This window comes from Mobula birostris, chromosome 2 (assembly GCF_030028105.1).
Source record: "Mobula birostris isolate sMobBir1 chromosome 2, sMobBir1.hap1, whole genome shotgun sequence".
In the NCBI taxonomy this organism is placed as follows: domain Eukaryota; kingdom Metazoa; phylum Chordata; class Chondrichthyes; order Myliobatiformes; family Myliobatidae; genus Mobula; species Mobula birostris.
This window is the reverse complement of record NC_092371.1, coordinates 91,394,173-91,418,805: the sequence shown is the minus strand read 5'-3', so window position 1 is coordinate 91,418,805 and position 24,633 is coordinate 91,394,173. Positions and strand designations below refer to the sequence as shown.

General features: G+C 42.6%; 1 protein-coding gene across 4 annotated transcripts in view; it reads right to left on the bottom strand.

Moving 5' to 3' along the window:
* The window catches only part of fer1l4 (fer-1 like family member 4), a 353,096-nt gene that overhangs the window by 113,883 nt on the left and 214,580 nt on the right, over window positions 1-24,633 (bottom strand). For all 4 annotated transcript variants that reach the window (XM_072244965.1, XM_072244971.1, XM_072244979.1 and 1 more), the window contains exons 33-34: window positions 14,017-14,126; window positions 1,935-2,069 (exon numbers count right to left, since the gene is read on the bottom strand). In XM_072244965.1, coding sequence (XP_072101066.1) covers window positions 1,935-2,069; window positions 14,017-14,126 — 245 coding nt within the window. The remainder of the gene's footprint in view (window positions 1-1,934; window positions 2,070-14,016; window positions 14,127-24,633) is intronic.

Below are 24,633 nucleotides of genomic sequence, written 5' to 3'. Positions count from 1 at the left end.
GGGGGTGCTTTGAGGTTCTGACATTTAACTGTCATTCATTCTTTGGGGCACTCCTCTGTTTTCGTGGATGGTTGCAAAGGAAAAGTATTTCAGGATGTATATTAGAAACACAGAAACATAGAAAACCTATAGCCCTTTGGCCCACAAAGCTGTGCCAAACAAGTCCTTACCTTAGAAATTACCTAGGGTTACTCATAGCCCTCTATTTTTCTGAACTCCATGCACCTGTCCAGGAGTCTCTTAAAAGACCCCATCATATCTGCCTCCACCACCGTCGCCTACAGCCCATTCCACACACTCACCACTCTGCATAAAAATCTTACCCCTGACATCTCCTCTGTACCTATTTCCAAGCACCTTAAAACTCTGCCTTCTTATGATAGCCATTACAGCCCTGGGAAAAAGCCTCTGAATATCCACACGATCAATGCCTCTCATCATCTTATACACCTCTATCAGGTCAGCTCTCGCCCTCCATCGCTCCAAGGAAAAAATGCTGAGTTCTCTCAACCTATTCTCATAAGGCGTGCTCCCCAATCCAGGCAACATCCTTGTAAATCTCCTCTGCACCCTTTCTATGGTTACCACATCCTTCCTGTGGTGAGGTGACCAGAACTGAAATTGTATACATTTCTCTGACATTAAATGTACCTTTGAAATGTACCTGTGAAACATAATATCTATCTCTCTATTTCCTGCACATTCGTGAGGCTATCAAAAAGTCTCCTGAATGCCATTCTTGTATCAATTTCTACTGTTACCCCAGCAGCATATTCCAGAGACCCATCATCCTCTGTTTAAAAAAAATCTTGCCACACACTTCCCCTTTAAACTCTCCCTCTCTCACCTTAAAGATATTTTCTCTAGTGTTCAGTATTACTGCACTGGGAGAACGATTCTGACTCTGTGCCCTACCCACACCTCTCAGAATTTTATAAACTTCTGTCTCTGACACTTCAGGAAAAACAATTCATATTTGCCTAACCTCTCCTTATGACTCATAGCGTCTAATCCAGGAAGCATCCTGGTAAACTGCTTTTATACCCTCCCTGAGGCCTCCACATCTTTCCTGTAATGAGCAAACACACTGCAAGCAATGCACCATGTTTTAGCCTTCATCATCCATCTATCTACCTCTACTGCCACCTTCAGGGCACCTTACATGTCTGCCTTTGTCTGTCCATTTATTAACAGATGAATATGATAGTCATTGAGTATATAGCATGGAAACAAGCCATAAGACATTGGAGCAGAATTAGACCATTCAGCCTATCAAGTCAGCTTTGCTATTCCATCATTCCATCCCTTTGGCCCAACTCAGACATGCAACATGGAGCCCACCACACAATCTCCATTGGGTTATTGCTGGCCATCTCTCTAAACCCCTCCTACCCAAACAGATTTAAATATTGGAGTACTCAGGGTGTAAGTTGTTTCTGAGCACTGGGATATTAGAGCCATAACAGAAACATGGCTGAAAGAAAGGTAGGACTGACAACTCAATGTTCCAGAAGAGGTAGGACCAGTAATGTTCCAGAACGCAAATACCACAAGTGTGATCGAGGTACAGGTAAGAGAGGAGAAGATTAACATTTTGATGTGGAAGGACAGTGCATAGAGAGGATATTCCTGGGAGATCATCCAGAGAGGCCATATAGATAGAATTAGAAACAAAAAACGGTTATCACTTTAATGTATTATAGGCCCCCAACAAACTTTCACCTTTGCTTTTAGCCACATAGCCAATTTGTAACATTGCTTTAGATTAACATTTTTGTCAGGCTTGCATGTGGAACTTTGCCTGAAGTCTTGCTAAAATTCTTCTTTTACAATTTCTTCACCTTTCTTGCTAATGAAAAAGGACTGCACATGTTTTGAATTAATTCCTAAAGAACTCCATAAGCAAGAGATTACATAAAGGTATTGAGGTTGACCTTGCATTTGCCCATAACTCGATCGTCAACATTATCTCCAAACTCATCTTCACTGGCTTTCCCCCGGTATAGAGGGAAGATATAAAGCCAGTCTTGAAAATTGTTGTATTCCTTCTCCAGCTCTGTGCTGTAAATCTGCAACAATACGAAAAGATGGTGTTGGCACATGGAAACATAGAGAAGTGGAGCAGGAATAAGATATTTGACACTTTGAACTTGGTACTAAAATAAACATGGAGATGATCTAGTTTCATACCACATTCTGACTCTTTCCTCATACACGTTTTCTGCCTATCATTCTTCTTAACTAGATGCAGCAATCTCGTCTTAAAGCTCTTTGCAATGGAGAATTCTATAAGCTCATCATCCTCCGTGTGAAGAAATTTCTCATCTTTGCTTCACATATTTTACCCCATATCCTGAGACTGTGGCTCCTGACCCTGGATTCCCCCAAGGTAACACCCTCCCTGTCAAGCAAAAATCTGTTGGAGGAAACCAACAGGTCAAACAGTATCAGTCCTAGTTGCAGTTTCATCCTGAAACATCGGCAGTTCTGTCTGCCTACCAGCTGATGGTGCTCAAGCTGTTGAGTTTCTCCAGCACATTGCTTGCTGCTTCAGATTCTAACATATGCCACCTTTTGTGTCTCTAGCATGTCAAACCTTGTCAAAATTTTGTATATTTCAGTTAGATCTCCTCCTCTTCTGAACTCTAGCAAATAAATACAAGTCCAGTCAATTTAATCATTCCTCATACAAAGGTCCTGTAATCCCAGAAGTTAGTATGGTGAACTTTTGTTGCATTCCCTCTCAGGCAAGGGGATTCATTCCTAGATAAAACCAAACTTGCACAGATGCTCCAAATATGATCTTACCCAGGCCTAAAATAATTTCAATGCAAAACCCTTGCTCTTGCACTTAGTCTCTTGCAATAAAAGCTAGATGCCATTTGCTTAACTATTTGCTGCACCTGCAGATTGCTTTCAGAGAAAGAACACCTGCCTCTTTACGCATCAATTTTTCATCATTTAATCAATACTTTACTTTTCTGTTTTTCATACTACAGTGAGTGACTTCAATTTATCCACATCATACAGCATCTGCCATGTCCACCCTTCAAAACTGCATCTTTTTTACAACGCAATTCCATCAAGTTTTAAGTCATCAACAAATTAGAAATATTGTATCTAGTTACCTCATAAAAAGCATTATAATATATTGTGAAACGCCTGTGCCCAAACATGATACCTGTTGCCCAACTGGCTGAAACCAGGAAAAGGCTTGTTATTCCCATCTTTTATTTGGTCTGCCAACTATGCTAGTAGACTAACCATGTTCCCAAGTGTTTCAGTTTTGCACAACTTCTTTTAATTTGGACTTTATCAAAGCCAATCTAAAAATCCAAATATGGGAAGATCCTGTAATCTGTTAGCTGACAATTGCAGATCTCATTCCGCTGTCTGACGCTTGAAGAATCATTCCGTTGTCTGATGGTTGGAAACCTCAACGTTTGAGCAGTTAGCTGACAAGTGATTTTTCACACAATTTCCAAAAGCTCACAGGGGCCCCAGTACCCACATCCTCTAAAACTTGAGATCCTAATTCTCACACAGTAAGGAAAGATAAGCATTTGGATCAATGTAGAGAAGGAATAGTTCAAGGCTGCTGCAGGGTATTAAGACTATAAGAGCATAAGATATAGGAGCAGAAGTAGGCCATTTGGCCCATCGAGTCTGCTGTGCCATTCAATCACGGGCTGATCCAATTCTTCCAGTCATCCCCACTCCCCTGCCTTCTCTCCATACCCTTTGATGCCCTGGCTACATCTATCTCTGCCTTAAATGCACCCAGTGAGTTGGCCTTCACAGCCACTCACGGCTATAAATTCCACAGATTTACTACCCTCCGACTAAAGTAATTTCTCGGCATCTCAGTTCTAAATGGATGTCCTTCAATCCTGAAGTCATGCATATAAAGATGTACAAAACATGAAGTCTAAAGCAATGTGTAAAATAATTGGTAAAAGACCAAGTCCCATACACGAAGCACAGGAGGAACTCAGCAGGCCAAGTAAAATCTATGCAAAAGAGCTACAGTTGACATTTCACCCTGAGACCTTCAACTGTCGAAGCAAGCAGCTGAAGAAGGGAGTGAAGAAATCGGGTAGAAAAAGTCATTTTTTTTTTAAACACTGCTCGGGGAAAAGGGTCTGCACTGCGCAGGCGTGTGACGTAGCACGCCAAGGTTTAAAAGCAGACCACCATATACAGCGGCCATCGTCGGAGTGGACTGAGTCAGAGTGGGACGGTTTTAGCTCAACAGGCTTCGGCGAGAACAGGCAGAGGCCAGGGTAGGTTCCAGTAGGTTTTTTTGTTCAGATTGTTTAGAGTAGAGAGAATGCCAGGCAGGATGTTGGAATGCTCCTCTTGCAGGATGTGGGAAGTCAGGGAGCCCTCCAGTGTCCCTGACAACGCCACCTGCAAGAAGTGCATCCAGCTGCAGCTCCTAACAAACCATGTTGGGGAACTGGAGCAGGAGCTGGATGACCTGCGGATCATTCGGGAGAATGAGGAGATTATAGATAGCAGCTACAGGGAGGTAGTTACGCCGAAGGGGCAGAGCACAGGAAATTGGGTCACTGTCAGGTGAGGGAAGAGGAAAGGGCAGGCAGAGCAAGGTTCCCCTGTGGCCATTCCCCTCAACAACAAGTATACCGCATTGGATACTGTTGGGGGGGGGGGGGTTAACTTACCTGGGACAAGCTGCAGTAGCCGGATCTCTGGTACTGAGTCTGGCTCTGCAGTGCAGAAGGGAGGAGAGTGGTAGTGATAGGGGACTGGATAGTTAGAGGTACAGACAGGAGGTTCTGTGGTCATGACAGAGAATCCAGAATGGTTTGTTGCCTCCCGGGTGCCAGGGTCAAGGATGTCTCTGATCGCTTGCATGACATTCTGAAGTGGGAGGGTGATCAGCCAGATGTCGTGGTGCACATCAGTACCAATGACATAGCAAGGAAGAGTGAGGAGGTCCTGGAGAGTGAGTATAGAGAGCTTGGTAGGAAGTTGAAAAGCAGGACCTTGAGGGTGGTAATCTAGGATTGCTACCTGTGCTACGTGCCAGTGAGGGTAGGAATAGGATGTTCTGGAGGATGAACAAGTGGCTGAGGAACTGATGTAGGGGGCAGGGTTTCAGATTTCAGGATCATTGGGACCTCTTCTGGGGCAGGTGGGACCTGTACAAGAGAGACGGGTTACACTTGAACTACAGGGGGGTTTGTTAGTGCTATTGGGGAGGCTTTAAACTAGATTTGCAGGGGAATGGGAACCAGAGTGCCAGAGCTGACAGTGTGGCTGGGGTGAAAATAAATGGTGTTAAAAGTTCAAGCAAATCCGCTAATAGAAAAGTTGTGAGTGGTGGTAAAAATCTTCTGAGGTATATATATTTCAATGCTAGGAGTATTGCGGGGAAGGCGGATGAGTTGAGGACGTGGATTGACATGTGGAATTATGACGTTATAATAATTAGTGAAACTTGTCTACAGGAGGGGCAGGACTGGCAGCTTAATATTCCAGGGTTCCAATGTTTCAGATGTGATCGAGGCAGAGGATTGAAAGGTGGGGGAGTAGCATTGCTTGTTAGGGAAAATATTACAGCAGTGCTCAGGCAGGACAGATTAGAGGGCTTGTCTACTGAGTCCCTGTGGATGGAGCTGAGAAACAGAAGAGGTATGGCCACATTAGTGGGATTGTATTACAGATCACCCAATAGTCAACGAGAATTGGAAGAGCAAACTGCAGAGAGATAGCAGGCAACTGCAGGAAACATAAAGTTGTGGTGGTAGGGGATTTTAATTTTTCATATATTGATTGGGACACCCATACTGTTAGAGGTCTAGATGGTTTAGAGTTTGTAAAATGTGTTCAGGAAAGTTTTCTAAATCAATATATAGAGAGACCAACTAAAGGGGATGCAATATTGGATTTCCTGTTAGGAAACGAGTTAGGACAAGTGACGGAAGTCTGTGTAGGGGAGCACTTTGGTTCCAGTGATCATAACACCATTAGTTTCAACTTGATCATGGACGAGGATAGATCTGGTCCTAGGGTTGAGGTTCTGAACTGGAAAAAGGCCAAATTTGAAGAAATGAGAAAGGATCTAAAAAGCATGGATTGGGACAGGTTGTTCTCTGGCAAAGATGTGATCGGTAGGTGGGAAGCCTTCAAAGGAGAAATTTTGAGAGTGCAGAGTTTGTATGTTCCTGTCAGGATTAAAGGCAAAGGGAATAGGAATAAGGAACCTTGGTTCTCAAGGGATATTGCAACTCTGATAAAGAAGAAGAGGGAGTTGTATGACATGTATAGGAAACGGAGTAAATAAGGTGCTTGAGGAGTATAAGAAGTGCAAGAAAATACTTAAGAAAGAAATCAGGAGGGCTAAAAGAAGACATGAGGTTGCCTTGGCAGTCAAAGTGAAGGATAATCCAAAGAGCTTTTACAGGTATATTAAGAGTAAAAGGATTGTAAGGGATAAAATTGGTCCTCTTGAAGATCAGAGTGGCCGGCTATGTGCGGAACCAAAGGAAACGGGGGAGAGCTTAAATAGGTTTTTTGCGTCTGTATTTACTAAGGAAACTGGCATGAAGTCTATGGAATTAAGGGAAACAAGTAGTGAGATCATGGAAACTGTACAGATTGAAAAGGAGGAGGTGCTTTCTGTCTTGAGGAAAATTAAAGTGGATAAATCCCCGGGACCTGACAGGGTGTTCCCTCGGACCTTGAAGGAGACTAGTGTTAAAATTGCGGGGGCCCTGGCAGAAATATTTAAAATGTCGCTGTCTACAGGTGAGGTGCTGGAGGATTGGACAACAACATTGCTCATGTTGTTCCGTTGTTTAAAAAAGGATCGAAAATTAATCCGGGAAATTATAAGCCCGTAAATTTAACGTCGGTAGAAGGTAAGTTATTGGAGAGAGTACTAAGATACAGGATCTACAAGCATTTGGATAGACAGGGACTTATTAGGGAGAGTCAACATGGCTTTGTGCGTGGTAGGTCATGTTTGACCAATCTATTGGAGTTTTTCGAGGAGGTTACCAGGAAAGTGGATGAAGGGAAGGCAGTGGATATTGTCTACATGGACTTCAGTAAGGCCTTTGACAAGGTCCCGCATGGGAGGTTAGTTAGGAAAATTCAGTCGCTAGGTATACATGGAGAGATGATAAATTGGATTAGACATTGGCTCAATGGAAGAAGCCAAGGAGTGGTAGTAGAGAATTGCTTCTCTGAGTGCAGGCCTGTGACTTGTGGTGTGTCACAGGGATCAGTGCTGGGTCCATTGTTATTTGTCATCTATATCAATGATCTGGATGATAATGTGGTAAATTGGATCAGCAAATTTGCTGATGATACAAAGATTGGAGATGTAGTAGACAGTGAGGAAGGTTTTCAGAGCCTGCAGAGGGACTTAGACCAGCTGGAAAAATGGGCTGAAAAATGGCAGATGGAGTTTAATACAGACAGGTGTGAGGTGTTGCACGTTGGAAGGACAAACCAAGGTAGAATATACAGGGTTAATGGTAAGGCACTGAGGAGTGCAGTAGAACAGAGGGATCTGGGAATACAGATACAAAATTCCCTAAAAGTGGCGTCACAGGTAAATAGGGTCATAAAGAGAGCTTTTGGTACATTGGCCTTTATTAATCAAAGTATGAGAGCTGGAATGTTATGATGAGGTTGTATAAGGCATTGGTGAGGCCGAATCTGGAGTATTGTGTTCAGTTTTGGTCACCAAATTACAGGAGGGATGTAAATAAGGTTGAAAGAGTGCAGACAAGGTTTACAAGGATGTTGCCAGGACTTGAGAAACTCAGTTACAGAGAAAGGTTGAATAGGTTAGGACTTTATTTCCTGGAGCATAGAAGAATGAGGGGAGATTTGATAGAGTTATATAAAATTATGATGGGTATAGATAGGGTTAATGCAAGCAGGCTTTTTCCACTGAGGCAAGGGGAGAAAAAAACCAGAGGACATGGGTTAAGGGTGAGGGGGGAAAAGTTTAAAGGGAACATTGGGGGGGTTTCTTCACACAGAGAGTGGTGGGAGTACGGAAAGAGCTGCCAGATGAGGAGGTAAATGCGGGTTCTTTTTTAACATTCAAGAATAAATTGGACAGATACATGGATGGGAGGTGTATAGAGGGATATGGTCCATGTGCAGGTCAGTGGGAGTTGGCAGAAAATGATTCGGCACAGCCAAGAAGGGCCAAAAGGCCTGTTTCTGTGCTGTAGTTTCTATGGTTTCTATAGACTGGAAAGAATAAGCAGAATTTCCAGCATCTGCAGATTTTCTCCTGTTTGTGAAAACCCATACACTTCTAGTAACTGATGTGAAGGATTAACAAAAGAACAAGTCTAAAACAGAGTATGGAATAATTATACAGTATCAAGTTTCACACCCTTCTGTTCATCCAGTTTACAAGCAGAGGCCCTTTACCCGATTGTGTCCACTCTATCAAGTATTGACCTATATCACAGATTCCTAACATGGGATCCATGGATCCTTGCTTAATGGTATTGGTCTATGGTATAAATAAAGGTTGGGAACCCCTGATCTATACTAATCCCAGTTACCAGCACTTAGTCTCCTATACCTTGGTGGTTCAAGTACTCAACCAGTAACTCCTTTAAATGTTGTGAGAATTCTTGCCTTCATCAATTGGCAATGACATTCAACACATTGCTGATGATTGAGAATTGACTAACTGTACAGCATTTACCGAGATTTGAGTTGTTTGTAAGGAGAACATACTGGGGCATTTTGCCACGCTGCAGATACAGATGTTGCATGGTCAGACATGCAACTATTTCTAGAATGAAGTATTTCAGTACTACATCTGAGATGTTGTCTGATACTCTAAGCCTTTACAGAATATAGTGCCCTCAACCATTTATTAATGAGGATCACGTTGAAGTGAACTGGGTGAAGACTTAGTGAGATGGTGGCGATCTCAGGAAGATGGATCCTAAGGATCCTCTATGGAATTCTGGATGGACCTTGGGTGCATAAAGCCTTAGAGCACAGAACTGCACAGGAACAGGCCCACGGTGCTATGTAAAACAAATTAAATGCCTAACGGAATAATCCCTTCTACCTACACAATGTCCATATCCCTCCCTTCTCTACACCTTCATGAGACTTTGTAACAGCCTCTTAAACACCTCACCCAGCAGGTAAAAAGAACATGGGAAATTCTTCATATCCCAGCTGCAGAGAACAGTAACTTGTGACTAAATCGGTTGATGTTGTGTACTTGGATTTTCAGAAGGCCATTGACGAGATGCCACATGAGGCTGCGTAATAAGCTAGAAGCCCATGGTATTTTAGTAAAGATTCTGGCATGAATAAAGCAGTGGCTGATTGACAGGAGGCAAAGAGTGGGAATAAAGCAAGCCTTTTCTGGCTGGCTGCTGGTGACTAGTGGTGTTCCACAGGGCTTTGTGTTGGGACTGATTCTTTTTACGTTACAGGTCTATGATTTTGATGATGGAATGAAGATAATTAGCAGGACAGGTACTTTTGAGGAAGTAGAGAGGCTACAGAATGACTTAGAAAGCTGAGGAGAATGGCAAAGAAATAAGACCATAAGACATAGGAGCAGAATTAGGCCATTTGGCCCATCGAGTCTGCTTTGCCATTCAATCATGGCTGATCCATTTTTCCCCATATCAGCCCCACTCCCTGGCCTTCTCCCCATAACCTTTGATGCCATGTCCAATCAAGAATCTATCATGTTCTGCCTTAAATACACCCAACAACCTGGTCTCCATAGCTGCCTGTGGTAATAAATTCCACAAATTCACCACCATCTGGATAAAGAAATTTCTCCATCTCTGTTTCAAATGGATGCCACTCTATCTTGAGGCTGTGCCTCTTGTCCTAGACTCCCCCACCACATTTACTCTGTCTAGGCCTTTCAACATTCTAAAGGTTTCAATGAGATCCCACTTCATCCTTCTAAATTCAAGTGAGTACAGCCCAGAGCTATCAAACGTTCCTCGTACGAATAACCTTTTCATTCCTGGAATCATCCTTGTGAACTTCCTCTAAATTCTCTCCAATGCCAGCACATCTTTTCTTAGATGAGGAGCCCAAACTGTTCACAATATTCAATGTCAGATCTCACCAGTGCCTTATAAAGCCTCAGCATCACATCTCTGCTCTAGACCTCTTGAAATGAATGCCAACGTTGCATTTGCCGCCTTCACCACCAACTCAACCTGCAAGTTAACCTTTAAGGTGTTCTGCATAAGGACTTCCAAGGCATTTTGCATCTCAGATTTTTGGATTTCCTCCCTATTTAGAAAATAGTCTGCAATATAAAGATTGGTGGAGGGGCAGGTAGTGTTGTGGAAGCAGGAAGGAATTAGACAGATTAGGAGAATGGGCAAGAAAGTGGAAAATGGAATACAATGTTGGAAAATGCACGGTCATGCACTTTGGCAGAAGAAATAAATTTTCTATTTTTTATTTTCTAAAACACGAGGAAATCTGCAGATGCTGGAATTTCAAGCAACACACATAAAAAATGCTGGTGGAACGCAACAGGCCAGGCAGCATCTATAGGAAGAGGTACAGTCGACATTTTGGGCTGAGACCCTTAGTCAGGACTAACTGAAAGAAGAGCCTTTCAAATCTTTTACTATCTCTTCTTTTATTTTCCACTTTCTTGCCCATTCTCCTAATCTGTCTAATTCCTTCTGCATCCTCCCTGCTTCCACAACACTACCTGCCCCTCCACCAATCTTTGTATCATCTGCAAACTTGGCAACAAATCCATCTATTCCATCATCTAAATCATTGATATACAGTATGAAAAGAAGTGGTCCAGGCACTGACCCCCTGTGGAACACCACTAGTCACTGGCAGCCAACCAGAAAAGGATCCCTTCATTCCCACTTGTTGCCTCCAGCTAATCAGCCAATGCTCTAACCATGCCAGGAACTTTCCTGTAATACCATGGGCTCTTAACTTTGACAAGGTGCCACACATGAGGCTGCTTCCCAAGGCCTTCTGAAAGTCCAAATATGCAACATCCACCACATCCCCTTTATCTATCCTACTAGTAATCTCTTCAAAGAATTCTGACAGGTTCTTCAGATAAGATTTTCCCTTAAGGAAACCATGCTGACTTTGTACTATCTTGTCCTGTGTCACCAAGTACTCTATAACCTCATCCTTAACAATTGACTCCAACATCTTCCCAACCACTGAGATCAGGCTAACTGGTCTATAATTTCTCTTCTGCTGCCTTCCTCCTTTCTTAAAGAGTGGAGTGACATTTGCAGTTTTCCAGTCCTCTGGCATCATGCCAGAGTCCAATGATTTTTTTGGAAGATCATTTCTAATGCCACCACAATTTCTAACATTACCTCTTTCAGAACAGTTTATCTGGTCTGGGTGACTTATGTATCCTTAGGTCGTTCAGCTTTTTGAGCACCTTCTCCCTTGTAATAGTAATTGCATGAACACTACCTTACTTTTTCAATATATATTATTTCTGTTTTTGCAGATTTTTAATCTATTCAATATACGTATACTGTAATTGTTTTACTTATTTTTTCTTCTTCTTGTATATTATGTATTGCTTGAACTCCTGCTGTTAACAAATTCCATGACACATGCCAGTGATAATAACCTGATTCTGACTCACTTCTCTTCCCTCACACCCTTCAACATCATACACACTGCAAGTGTTTTCTACAGTGAAGACTGATGCAAAATACTCAATTAGTTCATCTGCCATCTGTTTGGTCCTCGTAATTATTTCTCCAGCCTCATTTTCTAGCGGTCCTATGTCCACTCTTATCTCTCTTTTATTTTTACATTAGCTTTGACTTCCCTTGTCAGCCATGGTTGTACTATTTTGCCATTTGAGTATTTCTTTATTTTTGGAAGATATCTTTCCTGCACCTTCCTCATTTTTCCCATTGCTGCCCTGCTGATATCACTTCCTTCTAATTTACTTTGGCCAACTCCTCTCTCATACCACTGTAATTTCCTTCACTCCACTGAAATACTGCTACATCAGACTTCACTTTCTCCCTATCAAATTTCAAGTTGAACTCAATCATACTGGCTACTAAGGGTTCTTTTACCTTAAGCTCCCTAATCACCTCTGGTTCATTACATAACACCCAATCCCATATAGCTGATCCTCTAGTAGACTCAATGACAAACTGCTCTATAAAGTCATCAACAAACTCACTGCCTTGAGATCCATTACCGACCTGATTTTCCCAATCTCCCATGTTGAAATCTCCCATGACTATCATAATATTGTCCTTTTGACACGTCTTTTCCATTTCCTGTTGTAATCTGTAGTTCACATCTCAGCCACTGCTGGGAGGCCTGTATATAACTGCCATCAGGGCCCATTTACCCTTGCAGTTTCTTAACTCTACCTAGAAGGAATCAACATCTTCTGATCCTATGTCACATCTTTCTACTGATTTGATGCCAGTGGAGCCATGCCAACACCTCTGCCTATCTTCCTGTCCCTCCGATACAATGAGTAACCTTAGACATTCAGCTCCCAACTACAACCATCCTTCAGCCATGATTCAGTGATGGCCACAACATCATACCTGACAATCTGTAATAGTGCCACAAGATCATCCATCTTATTTCTTATACTCCATGCATTGAGATATAACGCTTTGAGTACTGTATTTGCTACCCCTTTTTGATTTAGCATCTCTAATACACTGATACTCACCCTGCTGGTTGCAATTATGTCCTATCATCTGCCTGCACATCCTGACAATCTGACTGCACATTATTTTTGCTTTTTTTTAAACCGTCCATCCTATTCTCAGTGCCCTCACAAATGGCAGATGGAATACAGTGTCAGGAAGTGTATGGTCATGCACTTTGGTAGAAGAAATATAAAGGTTGACTATTTTCTAAATGGACAGAAAATACTAAATACTAAAGTGCAAGGGGTCCTGGGAGTCCTTGTGCAGGATTCCCTAAAGGTTAATTTGCAGGTTGAGTCTGTGATGAGGAAGGCAAATGCAATACTAGCATTCATGTCAAGCGGACTAGAATATAAAAACAAAGGTGTAGGGTTGAGACTTTATAAAGCACTGGTGAGGCCTCACTTGGAGCATTGTGAACAGATTTGGGCCCCTTATCTTAGGTAGGAAGTGTTGAAACTGGACAGGGTTCAAAGGAGGTTCATGAAAATGATTCCAGAATTGAATGGTTTGTCATATGAAGAGCGTTTGATGGCTCTGGGCCTGTATTCATTGGAATTGAGAAGAATGATGCGTAACCTCATTGAAACTTATTGAATGGTGAAGAGCCTTGATAGAGTGATGTGGAGAGGAAGTTTCTTGTGGTAGGAATGTCTAAGACCAGAGAATGCAGCCTTAGAATAGTGGGGCGTCCTTTTAGAACAGAGATGAGGAGGAATTTGTTTAGCTGCAGAGTAGTGAATCTATGGAATTCTTTGCCACAGGCAGCTGTGGAGGCCAAGTCTTTATGTATATCTAAGGCAGAGGTTAAATGATTCTTGATTGGACAGGGCATGAAGAGATATGGGGAGAAGACAGAAGACTGGAGCTGAGAGGAAAATTGGATCAGCCGTGATGAAATGGTGGAGCAGAATTGACGGGCCAAATATCCTAATTCTGCTCCTATATCTTATGGTCCTATGGACTTATGAATCTCTGCAGCCCCTTCAGAAAGTCTATGCTCTGGAAATTGAGAAGGTATTTCTGAGAATTGGCACTCCCTTTGTCACCTACTTGAACTATCTGCAAGCTAATTAAAAGGTCAGGCTAAAGGAGGTACAGGAAATAGGATCTCACTGAACTTAATGGCATTGTGGGGATTAGTGGTTTATTGCGTTTACTGTAGTTAATGAAAAATCATAGAATCAAAAGCTGATCATGTTTATTAGTTACGACCCATCCAGAAAAGAGGAATTTAAGTTAGATTCCTGGTACAAAGTCTTGACTGGAGAAAGCCAACCATGAAATAGAATAGAAGGCATGGGTGAGTGAACTAATGAAGGTAGTTTACCTGAAAGGTTGCAATGGTTTTCTTGCTTCGTGTTCTTGTGTTTGTGTCCTGTTGTTCTCTGGATATATTAAGATCCACGTCACTTGTTGATGGCATCGGTGGTTCAGTGTCTGTTTTTAAAAACATTACATGAAAATGAGGGCACAAAGAAGCACACACTAGAAATCTAAAATAAGCCAGACAATGCAGGAAATACTTAGTAAGTTCTGCAGCCTTTATGTCCGGTCACCTGTCTTCAGAACTCATAACCCTCAAGGCAGGCAGTCTGTTTAAATCTCTGTATAATTTTAGCCACCAGCTTTTGACTGAAGAATGGCCTCGAGCTGAAATATTGATTATCTATTCATTTCCATAGATGCTGCCTGATCTACTGAGTTCCTCCAGCATCTTGTGTGTTGATAGTAATAAATTTAAAAAATAAATAAGCAATGAATATTGAGAACAAGAGATGAAGATGCTTTGAAAGTGAATCCATTGGTTGTGGGAACAGTTCAGTGATGGGACAAGTGAAGCTGAGTGAAGTTATCCCCTTTGGTTAAAGACCTTGATGGTTGAGGGGTAGTAACTGTTCCTGAACTTGGTGGTGTAAATCCTAAGGCTCCTGTACTGTCTTCCTGAGAAGGGAACATGTCCTGGATGGTGGGGATCCTTGATGATGGATGCTGCTTTCCTGTGACACCACTCCATGCTGGGGAGAGCTTCACCCACAAAGGACTGGGCCATATCCAGTACTTCTTATAGGATATTCTGTTCAAGAGCATTGGTGTTTCTATACCAGGCCATGATGTAACCATTCAATATATCCTCCATCACACATCTATAGATATTTGTCAAAGTTTCAGATGTCTTGCCAAATCTTTGCAAACTTTTAAGGAAATAAAGGCACTGTGTACTATTTTTGTAATTGCACTTACAATGTGTGCTGGGCCCAGGACAGATCCTCTGAAATTAAATCACTAAAGAATTTATAGTTTCTGACCCTCTCCATCTCTGATCACCTGATGAGGACTGACTCATGGATTTCCAGTTTCCTCCTCCTGAAGTCGATAATCTGCTTCTTGATCTTGTTGACATTCAGTAAGAGGATGGTGTTATGGAAACTCAGCCAGATTTTCAGTATCCCTCCTATATGCTGATTCATCACCACATTTTAATTCAGCCAACGACAGTAGTGTCCTCAGCAAACTTAAATATTGCATTGGGGTTGAACTTACGATAGAGCAAGTAGAGCAGAGGCCTAAGCACACAGCCTTGTGGTGCACCTGTGCTGAGGGAGATTGTGGAGGCGATGTTGTTGCCAATCCAACTGACTGGGGACTGCCAGCGAAGGATTCGAGAAACCAATTGCACAGGCGGTACTGAGGCCTAGGTCTTGAATTAGTTTTGAAGGGATGATGGTAGTCAATGCTGACCTGTAGTTGATAAAGAGATTCCTAATGTATGCATCTTTGCTGTATAGATATGCCTGGTTTGAGTGAAAAACCAATTAAGGAATAAGAAAGGTATGGCCATGTTAATAGGGCTATACTACAGACCACCCAACAGCCCGAGGGATTGAGAGGAACAAACTTGTAGAGAGATTGCAGACTGTTGCAAGAAACATAAGGTCGGTTATAGAAGGTGATTTTAACTTTCCACATATTGGCTGGGACACCCCTACTGTAAAAGGACCAGATGGGATAGAGTTTGTCAAATGTGTTCAGGAAAGTTTCCTTAATCAGTACAGAGAAGTCCCAACAAGCAACTGTGCAATACTTGATCTGCTATTAGGGAATGAGGCAGGGCAGGTGACAGAAGTTTATGTAAAGGAACATTTTGCATCCGGTAATCATAAGCCATTAGTTTCAAAATAATATGAAATAGAATGCACTGCCTGAGTCAGTGGTGGAGGCAGATACACTAGTGAAGTTTAAGAGACTACTAGACAGGTATATGGAGGAATTTAAGGTGGGGGCTTATACGGGAGGCAGGGTTTGAGGGTCGGCACAACATTGTGGGCCGAAGGGCCTGTACTGTGCTGTACTATTCTATGTTCTATGTTCTAATATGCAAAAAGTCAGATCTGGTCCTCTGGTTGAGGTTCTAAATTGGAGAAAGGCCAATTTTGATGGCATCAGAAAGGATCAGGCAAATGGAACAAGCTGTTTTCTGGTAAAGGTGAACTTGGTAAGGAGGAGGCTTTCAAAAGTGGAAATTTTGAGAGTACAAAGCTTTTATCTGCCTTTCAGAATAAAAGGTAAAGACAACAGGTTTAGAGTATTCAAGAGGTTGAGGCCCTGGTTGAGAAAAAAAGGAGGTGCTCAGCAGGTGTTGGAAGGTAAGGTGCTTATGGAGTGTGAGAAACATAAGAGAACACTTAAGATAGAAATCAGAAGGGCTAAAAGAAGGTATGAGTTTGCCCTAGCAGACAAGGTGAAGGAGAATCCTAAGTGATTTTACAGATACATTAGGAGCAAAAGGATTGCAAGGGGCAAAATTGGTCCTCTGGAAGATCAAAATGATCATTCATGTGTGGAACTAAAAGAGATGGGGGAGATCTTACATGAATTTTTTGCATCTGTATTTACTCAGAATTCCAATGTCTTCCCATAATGGGTCCTAAACTGAGCTGATGCATTCGGTCAGCTTTATGGTGCCTTTCCCACCATACCATATAACCATATAATAATTACAGCACGGAAACAGGCCATCTTGGCCCTTCTATTCCGTGCTGAACTCTTACTCTCACCTAGTCCCACCGACCTGCCCTCAGCCCATAAACCTTTCCTGTCCATGTATCTATCCAATTTAACTTTAAACAACAACATCAAAACTGCCTCAACCACTTCTGCTGGAAGCTCGTTCCACACAGCCACCACTCTCTGAGTAAAGAAGTTCCCCCTCATGTTACTCCTAAACTTTTGCCCTTTAACTCTCAACTCATGTCCTCTTGTTTGAATCTCCCCCATTCTCAGTGGAAAAAGCCTATCCACGTCAACTCTATCAATCCCCCTCATAATTTTAAACACTTCTGTCAAGTCCCCTCTCAACCTTCTACGTTCCAAAGAATAAAGACCTAACGTTCAATCTTTCTCTGTAACTTAGGAGATGAAACCCAGGCAACATTTTAGTAAATCCCCTCTGTATTCTCTCAATTTTATTGACATCTTTCCTATAATTCGGTGACCAGAACTGTACACAATACTCCAAATTTGGCCTTACCAATGCCTTAGACAATTTCAACATTACATCTCAACTCCTATACTCAATGCTCTGATTAATAAAGGCCAGCATACCAAAAGCTTTCTTCACCACCCTATCCACATGAGATTCCACCTTCAGGGAACTATGCACCATTATTCCTAGATCCCTCTGTTCTACAGCATTCCTCAATGCTCTACCATTTACCATGTATGTCCTATTTTGATTAGTCCTACCAAAATGTAGCACCTCACATTTTCAGCATTAAACTCCATCTGCCATCTTTCAGCCCACTCTTCTAACTGGCTTAGATCTCTCTACAATCCTTGAAAACCTACTTCATTATCCACAACGCCACCTATCTTAGTATCATCTGCATACTTACTAATCCAATTTACCACCCCATCATCCAGATCATTAATATATATGACAAACAACATTGGACCCAGTACAGATCCCTGAGGCACACCGCTACACACCGTCCTCCAATCTGACACACAGTTATCCACCACTACTCTCTGGCGTCTCCCATCCAGCCACTGCTGAATCCATTTTACTACTTTGATATTAATACCTAACGATTGAACCTTCCTAACTAACCTTCCGTGTGGAACCTTGTCAAAGGCCTTACTGAAGTCCATATAGACAACATCCACCGCTTTACCCTTGTCAACTTTCCTAGTAACCTCATCAAAAAATTCAATAAGATTTGTCAAACATGACCTTCCACTCACAAATCCATGTTGACTGTTCCTAATCAGACCTTGTCTATCCAGATAATTATATATACCATCTCTAAGAATACTTTCCATCAATTTACCCACCATTGACGTCAAACTCACAGGCCGATAATTGCTAGGTTTACTCTTAGAACCCTTTTTAAACAATGGAACCACATGAGCAATACACCAATCCTCCGGCACCATCCCCGTTTCTAATGACATTTGAAATATTTCTGTCAGAGCTCCTGCTATTTCTACACTAACTTCCCTCAAGGTCCTAGGGAATATCCTGTCAGGACCCGGAGACTTATCCACTTTTATATTCCTTAAAAGCGCCAGTACTTCCTCTTCTTTCATCGTCATACTTTCCATAACTACCCTTCCTGTTTCCTTTACCTTACGCAATTCAATATTCTTCTCCTTAGCGAATACTGAAGAAAAGAAATTGTTCGCCCCATCTCTTTTGGCTCTGCACATAGTCGTCCACTCTGATTTTCTAAGGGACCAATTTTATCCCTCACTATCCTTTTGCTATTAATATAACTGTAGAAACCCTTTGGATTTATTTTCACCTTACTTGCCAAAGCAGCCTCGTATCTTCTGTTAGCTTTTCTAATTTCTTTCTTAAGATTCTTTTTACATTCTTTATATTCCTCGAGCACCTCATTAACTCCAAGCTGCCTATATTTATTGTAGATCCCTCTCTTTTACTGAACCAAGTTTCCTATATCCCTTGAAAACCAGGGCTCTCTCAAACTTTTAACCTTTCCTTTCAACCTAACAGGAACATAAAGATCCTGTACCTTCAAAATTTCACCTTTAAGTGACCTCCATTTCTCTATTATATCCTTCCCATAAAACAAATTGTCCCAATCCACTCCTTCTAAATCCTTTCGCATCTCCTCAAAGTTAGCCTATCTCCAATCAAAAATCTCAACCCTGGGTCCAGTCCTATCCTTCTCCATAATTATTTTGAAACTAATGGTATTGTGATCACTGGACCCAAAGTATTCTCCAACACATACCTCCGTCACCTGCCCTATCTCATTCCCTAACTGGAGATCCAACACTGCCCCTTCTCCAGTTGGTACCTCTATGTATGCTGCAAAAAACTATCTTGCACACATTTGACAAACTCCAAACCATCCAGCCCTTTTACAGTATGGGCTTCCCAGTCTATGTGTGGAAAATTAAAATCTCCCACAATCACAACCTTGTGCTTACTACAAATATCTGCTATCTCCTTACAAATTTGCCCCTCCAGTTCTTGGTCCCCATTAGGTGGTCTATAATACACCCCTATAAGCATCACTACGCTTTTCCTATTCCCCAATTCCATCCAAATAGCCTCCCTAGACGAGTCCACTAATCTATCCTGCCAGAGCACCGCTGTTATATTTTCTCTGACAAGCAATGCAACACCTCCCCCTCTTGCCCCTCCTATTCTATCACACCTGAAGCAACGAAATCCTGGAATATTTAGTTGTCAATCACACCCCTCCTGCAACGACGTTTCACTAATAGCTACATCATCATATCTCCAGGTATCAATCCATGCTCTAAGCTCATCCACCTTTCTTACAATGCTCCTAGCATTAAAATAGATGCATTTAAGAAACTGTCAACCTCTTACTCTCTGTTTATCCTTAATGAAGCAAACAACTTTGTTATCTTTTTCTCCCTTGTCCCCTACATCTTTGGTCTGAGTGCTCCTGATCTCTGTCCCCTGCCTATCCTCCCTCACACACTGTCTACTAGCTTTCTCTATTTGTGAACTAACCTCCTCTCTCCTAGTCTCTTTAATTTGATTCCCACCCCCCAACTATTCTAGTTTAAAGTCACCTCAGTAGCCCTCGCAAATCTCCCCGTCAGGATATTGGTCCCCCTAGGATTCAAGTGAAACCCGTCCCTTTTGTACAGGTCACACCTGTGCCAAAAGAGGTCCCAATGATCCAAAAACTTGAATCCCTGCCCCCTGCTCCAATCCCTCAGCCACGCATTTATCCTCCAGCTCATTTCATTCCTACTCTCACTGTCACGTGGCACAGGCAGTAATCCTGAAATTACTACCTTTGCGGTCCTTTTTCTCAACTCCCTTCCTAACTCCCTATATTCTCCTTTCAGGACCTCTCCCCTTTTCCTTCCAATGTCATTGGTACCTATACATACCATGACTTCTGGCTCCTCTCCCACCCACTTCAGGATATCTTGGACACGATCAGAAACATCCCGGACCCTGGCACCAGGAAGGCAAACTACCATCCGAGTCTCCGGACTGTGTCCACAGAATCGCCTATCTGACCCCCAAACTATCCGGTCCCCTATTACTACTGCCCTCCTCTTCCTTTCCCTACCCTTCCAAGCTACAGTGTCGGACTCTGTGCCGGAGGCATGGCCACTGTTGCTTCCCCCAGGTAAGCTGTCCCCCAAAACAGTACTCAAACAGGAGTACTTATTGTCAAGGGGCACTCTCTATTACCTGACTCTTCCTCTTCCCCCTCCTAACTGAGACCCACTTGTCTGCCTCCTGTGGCCCCAGTGTGACTACCTGCCTGTAACTTCTCTCTATCAACTCCTCACTCTCCCTGACCAGACGAAGGTCATCGGGCTGCAGCTCCAGTTCCCTAACGCGGTCTCTTAGGAGCTGCATCTCGGCGTACCTGGTGCAGATGTGGACGTCCGGGAGGCTGGGAGACTCCACGACCTCCCATATCTGGCACTGAGAACAACAAGCTGCCCTCACACTCATACTTACCCCTCTCCTCAAATAACAACAAAAAATGAATACCAAACCTTCCTCGCCTCGCCCGTTTCCAGTGAAGCCTGTTGAGCCAAAGCCTTTAAGCCTTCACACTGCTCCCAGCTCACTCCGCTGCCCGCAAAACAATGCTGCCCTCTGTATAAGGCTCTGTTCCTTTTAAATCTTCCGCGCTTCACTGCCCGACATCACACGCCTGCGCAGTCCCACCTCTCTGAACGCCGATGAAAAAAACCCAAAAAATTCAAAATGGCTTCCTCTGCACTCCTGCTCCGATTCTCAGACTTCCTTCTCTGAATACACAGCAGAATATTCCATTTCTTTAGTAATGGAGATGTTTAAAGTGTAAATGTTGTTGCTATACTGTATTTAATGTGGATACTTCAGTTTCTTTTGTAAAATGATTGTAACTACATTGTGAAATGCTTCATTTTCTAATTCATGTGTGGCCTTAAGTTTGTGGGTAATTAAAGATGGTGTATCCAGCCGAATAAGCAGAAGGATTCGCTCTCAGTAGGAGAGAGAGATCAGGGCTGCCAGGAGTTCACACTGGCCAAGTTTAAGTACAGAACTATTATTGTATTTTCTGGTAAATATAATTTTGTAAATATTGGCAGTTTCTTTTCACTATTTTCGCTAATTTTTGTAAGTTTGATTTTTGACACACCTGATAAGCTCCTCCACACTAAAGAGCTAAGTGATTCCAGCCATTTTTCCTTTAGTCATATACCCACGTATCTAACAGTTAGGAATCTAACTTTGGGCAACATAGGTGTCTGAGAAGAGAGGCAGTGAATATAGAACTCAGGGTGTTGTATTTGAATGCATACAGTAAATGTAAAAGAGCTTACAGCACAGATTGAAAATAGCAGCTACAATGTTGTTGGCAATAGAGACATGGCTGAAAGAGTAGCTAAGCATCCAAGGATATTCATCTTATCAAAAAGACAGGCAGATGGGAATAAGGAGAGGGTTGACCCTATTAGTAAAAGCATTAAATCAATAACAATGAATGGCATTACACGTAGAATTTCTGTGGGTAGAGTTGAGGAAGTGTAAAGGAAAAAACATGGGCTTCCAAAACGTAGTCAGGATATGGAATAGACAATAGACAATAGGTGCAGAAGTAGACCATTTGGCCCTTCGAGCCTGCACCGCCATTCTGAGATCATGGCTGATCATCTACTATCAATACCCGGTTCCTGCCTTGTCCCCATAACCCTTGATTCCCCTATCCATAAGATACCTATCTAGCTCCTTCTTGAAAGCATCCAGAGAATTGGCCCCACTGCCTTCTAAGGCCGCATGTTCCACACCTCCACAACTCTCTAGGAGAAGAAGTTCCTCCTCAACTCTGTCCTAAATGACCTACCCCTTATTCTTAAACCATGCCCTTTGGTACTGGACTCTCCCAGCATCTGGAACATATTTTCTGCCTCTATCTTGTCCAATCCCTTAATAATCTTACATGTCTCAATCAGATCCCCCCTCAATCTCCTTAATTCCATTGTGTACAAGCCCAGTCTCTCTAACCTCTCTGCGTAAGACAGTCCAGACATCCCAGGAATTAACCTAGTGAACCTACGCTGCACCTCCTCCACAGCCAGGATGTCCTTCCTTAACCCTGGAGACCAAAACTGCACACAATACTCCAGGTGTGGTCTCACCAGGGCCCTGTACAAATGCAAAAGGATTTCCTTGCTCTTGTACTCAATTCCCTTTGTAATAAAGGCCAACATTCCATTAGCCTTCTTCACTGCCTGCTGCTCTTGCTCATTCACCTTCAGAGACTGATGAACAAGTACTCCTAGATCTCTTTGTATTTCTCCCTTACCTAACTCCACACCGTTCAGATAATAATCTGCCTTCCTGTTCTTGCTCCCAAAGTGAATAACCTCACACTTATTCACATTAAACGCCATCTGCCAAGTTTCTGCCCACTCACCCAGCCTATCCAAGTCACCTTGAATTCTTCTAACATCCTTATCACATGTCACACTGCCACCCAGCTTAGTATCATCAGCAAACTTGCTGATGTTATTCACAATGCCTTCCTCTAAATCATTGACGTAAATCATAAACAGCTGTGGTCCCAATACCGAGCCCTGTGGCACCCCACTAGTCACCACCTGCCATTCCGAGAAACACCCATTCACTGCCACCCTTTGCTTTCTATCTGTCAACCAGTTTTCTATCCACGTCAATATCCTCTCCCCAATGCCATGAGCTCTGATTTTACCCACCAATCTCCTATGTGGTACCTTATCAAATGCCTTCTAAAAGTCAAGGTACACCACATCCACTGGATCTCCCGCATCTGTCTTCCTGGTTACATCCTTGAAAAACTGCAATAGATTAGTCAAGCATGATTTGCCCTTGGTAAATCCATGCTGGCTCGGCCCAATCCTGTCACTGCTATCAAGATATACCTCTATTTCATCTTTAATAATGGACTCTAGCATCTTCCCCACTACTGATGTTAGGCTAACAGGGCAATAGTTCTCTGTTTTCTCCCTCCCTCCTTTCTTAAAAAGTGGTTTAACATTAGCCATTCGCCAATCCTCAGGAACTGATCCTGAATCTAAGGAACATTGGAAAATGATCACCAATGCACCCGCAATTTCCAGAGCCACCTCCTTTAGTACCCTAGGATGCAGACCATCTGGACCTGGGGATTTGTTAGCCTTCAGTCCCATCAGTCTACTCATCACCGTTTCCTTCCTAATGTCAATCTGTTTCAGTTCCTCTGTTACCCTACGTCCTTGGCCCATGCATACATCTGGGAGATTGCTTGTGTCTTCCCCAGTGAAGACAGATCCAAAGTACTTATTAAATTCGTCCGCCACTTCTCTGTTTCCCATAACAATTTCTCCCAATTCATTCTTCAAGGGCCCAACATTGTTCTTAACTATCTTCCTTCTCTTCACATACCTAAAAATACTTTTGCTATCCTCCTTTATATTCCTAACTAGCTTGCGTTCATACCTCATTTTTTCTCCCCGTATTGCCTTTTTAGTTAAGTTCTGTTGCTCCTAAAAATTTCCCAATCATCCATCTTCCCACTCACCTTAGCTCTGTTATTCTTTTTTAATGCTATGCTATCTCTGACTTCCTTTGTCAACCACTGTGGCCACTTTCCCCCCTTTGAATTCTTCCTTCTCCGGGGGATGAACTGATTTTACACCTTGTGCATTATTCCCAAGAATACCTGCCATTGCTGTTCCACTGTCTTTTCTGCTAGGATATCCGACCAGTCAACTTTGGCCAGCTCCTCCCTCATGGCTCCATAGTCTCCTTTGTTCAACTGCAATACTGACACTTCTGATCTGTCCTTATCCCTCTCAACTTGCAGATAAAAACTTATCATATTATGGTCATGTCTCTAATATGATACATGTCTCTAAAATACACCAGGAGATAGAAAAGATTTATGAAAAACACAATGTTACAGTCAGTGATCATGGGGGACTTCAGTATTCAGATAAGCTGGGAAAAATCAAGTTGGTAGTGGATCATAAGAAAAGGAATTTGTGAAATTCCTTTGAGATGGCCTTTTAGAGCAGCATTTGGTAGAGCCTACCAGGGAACCAGCATGTCTGCATTTTTTTTATTGACATATAGCACAGAGTAGGCCATTTTGGCCCTTCAAGCCACACAACCCAGCAATCACCCAGCTGAACCCTAGCCTAATCACAGGACAATTTACAATGACCAATTAACCTACCACCAGTACATCTTTGGAATGTGGGAGAAAACAGGAGAACTCAGAGGAACCCACGCAGTCATAGGGAGAACGTACAAACTCCTTACAAGCAGCTGAGGGAATTGAAACCAGGTCGCTAGTAATGTAAAGCGTTGTTCTAACTACTGCACTACTACGCTGCCCCATGGGCAGCTTTGTTCAGGGAGTTTGGGAGGCAGTACCATAATCAGATAGAATTCACCCCGCAATTTGGG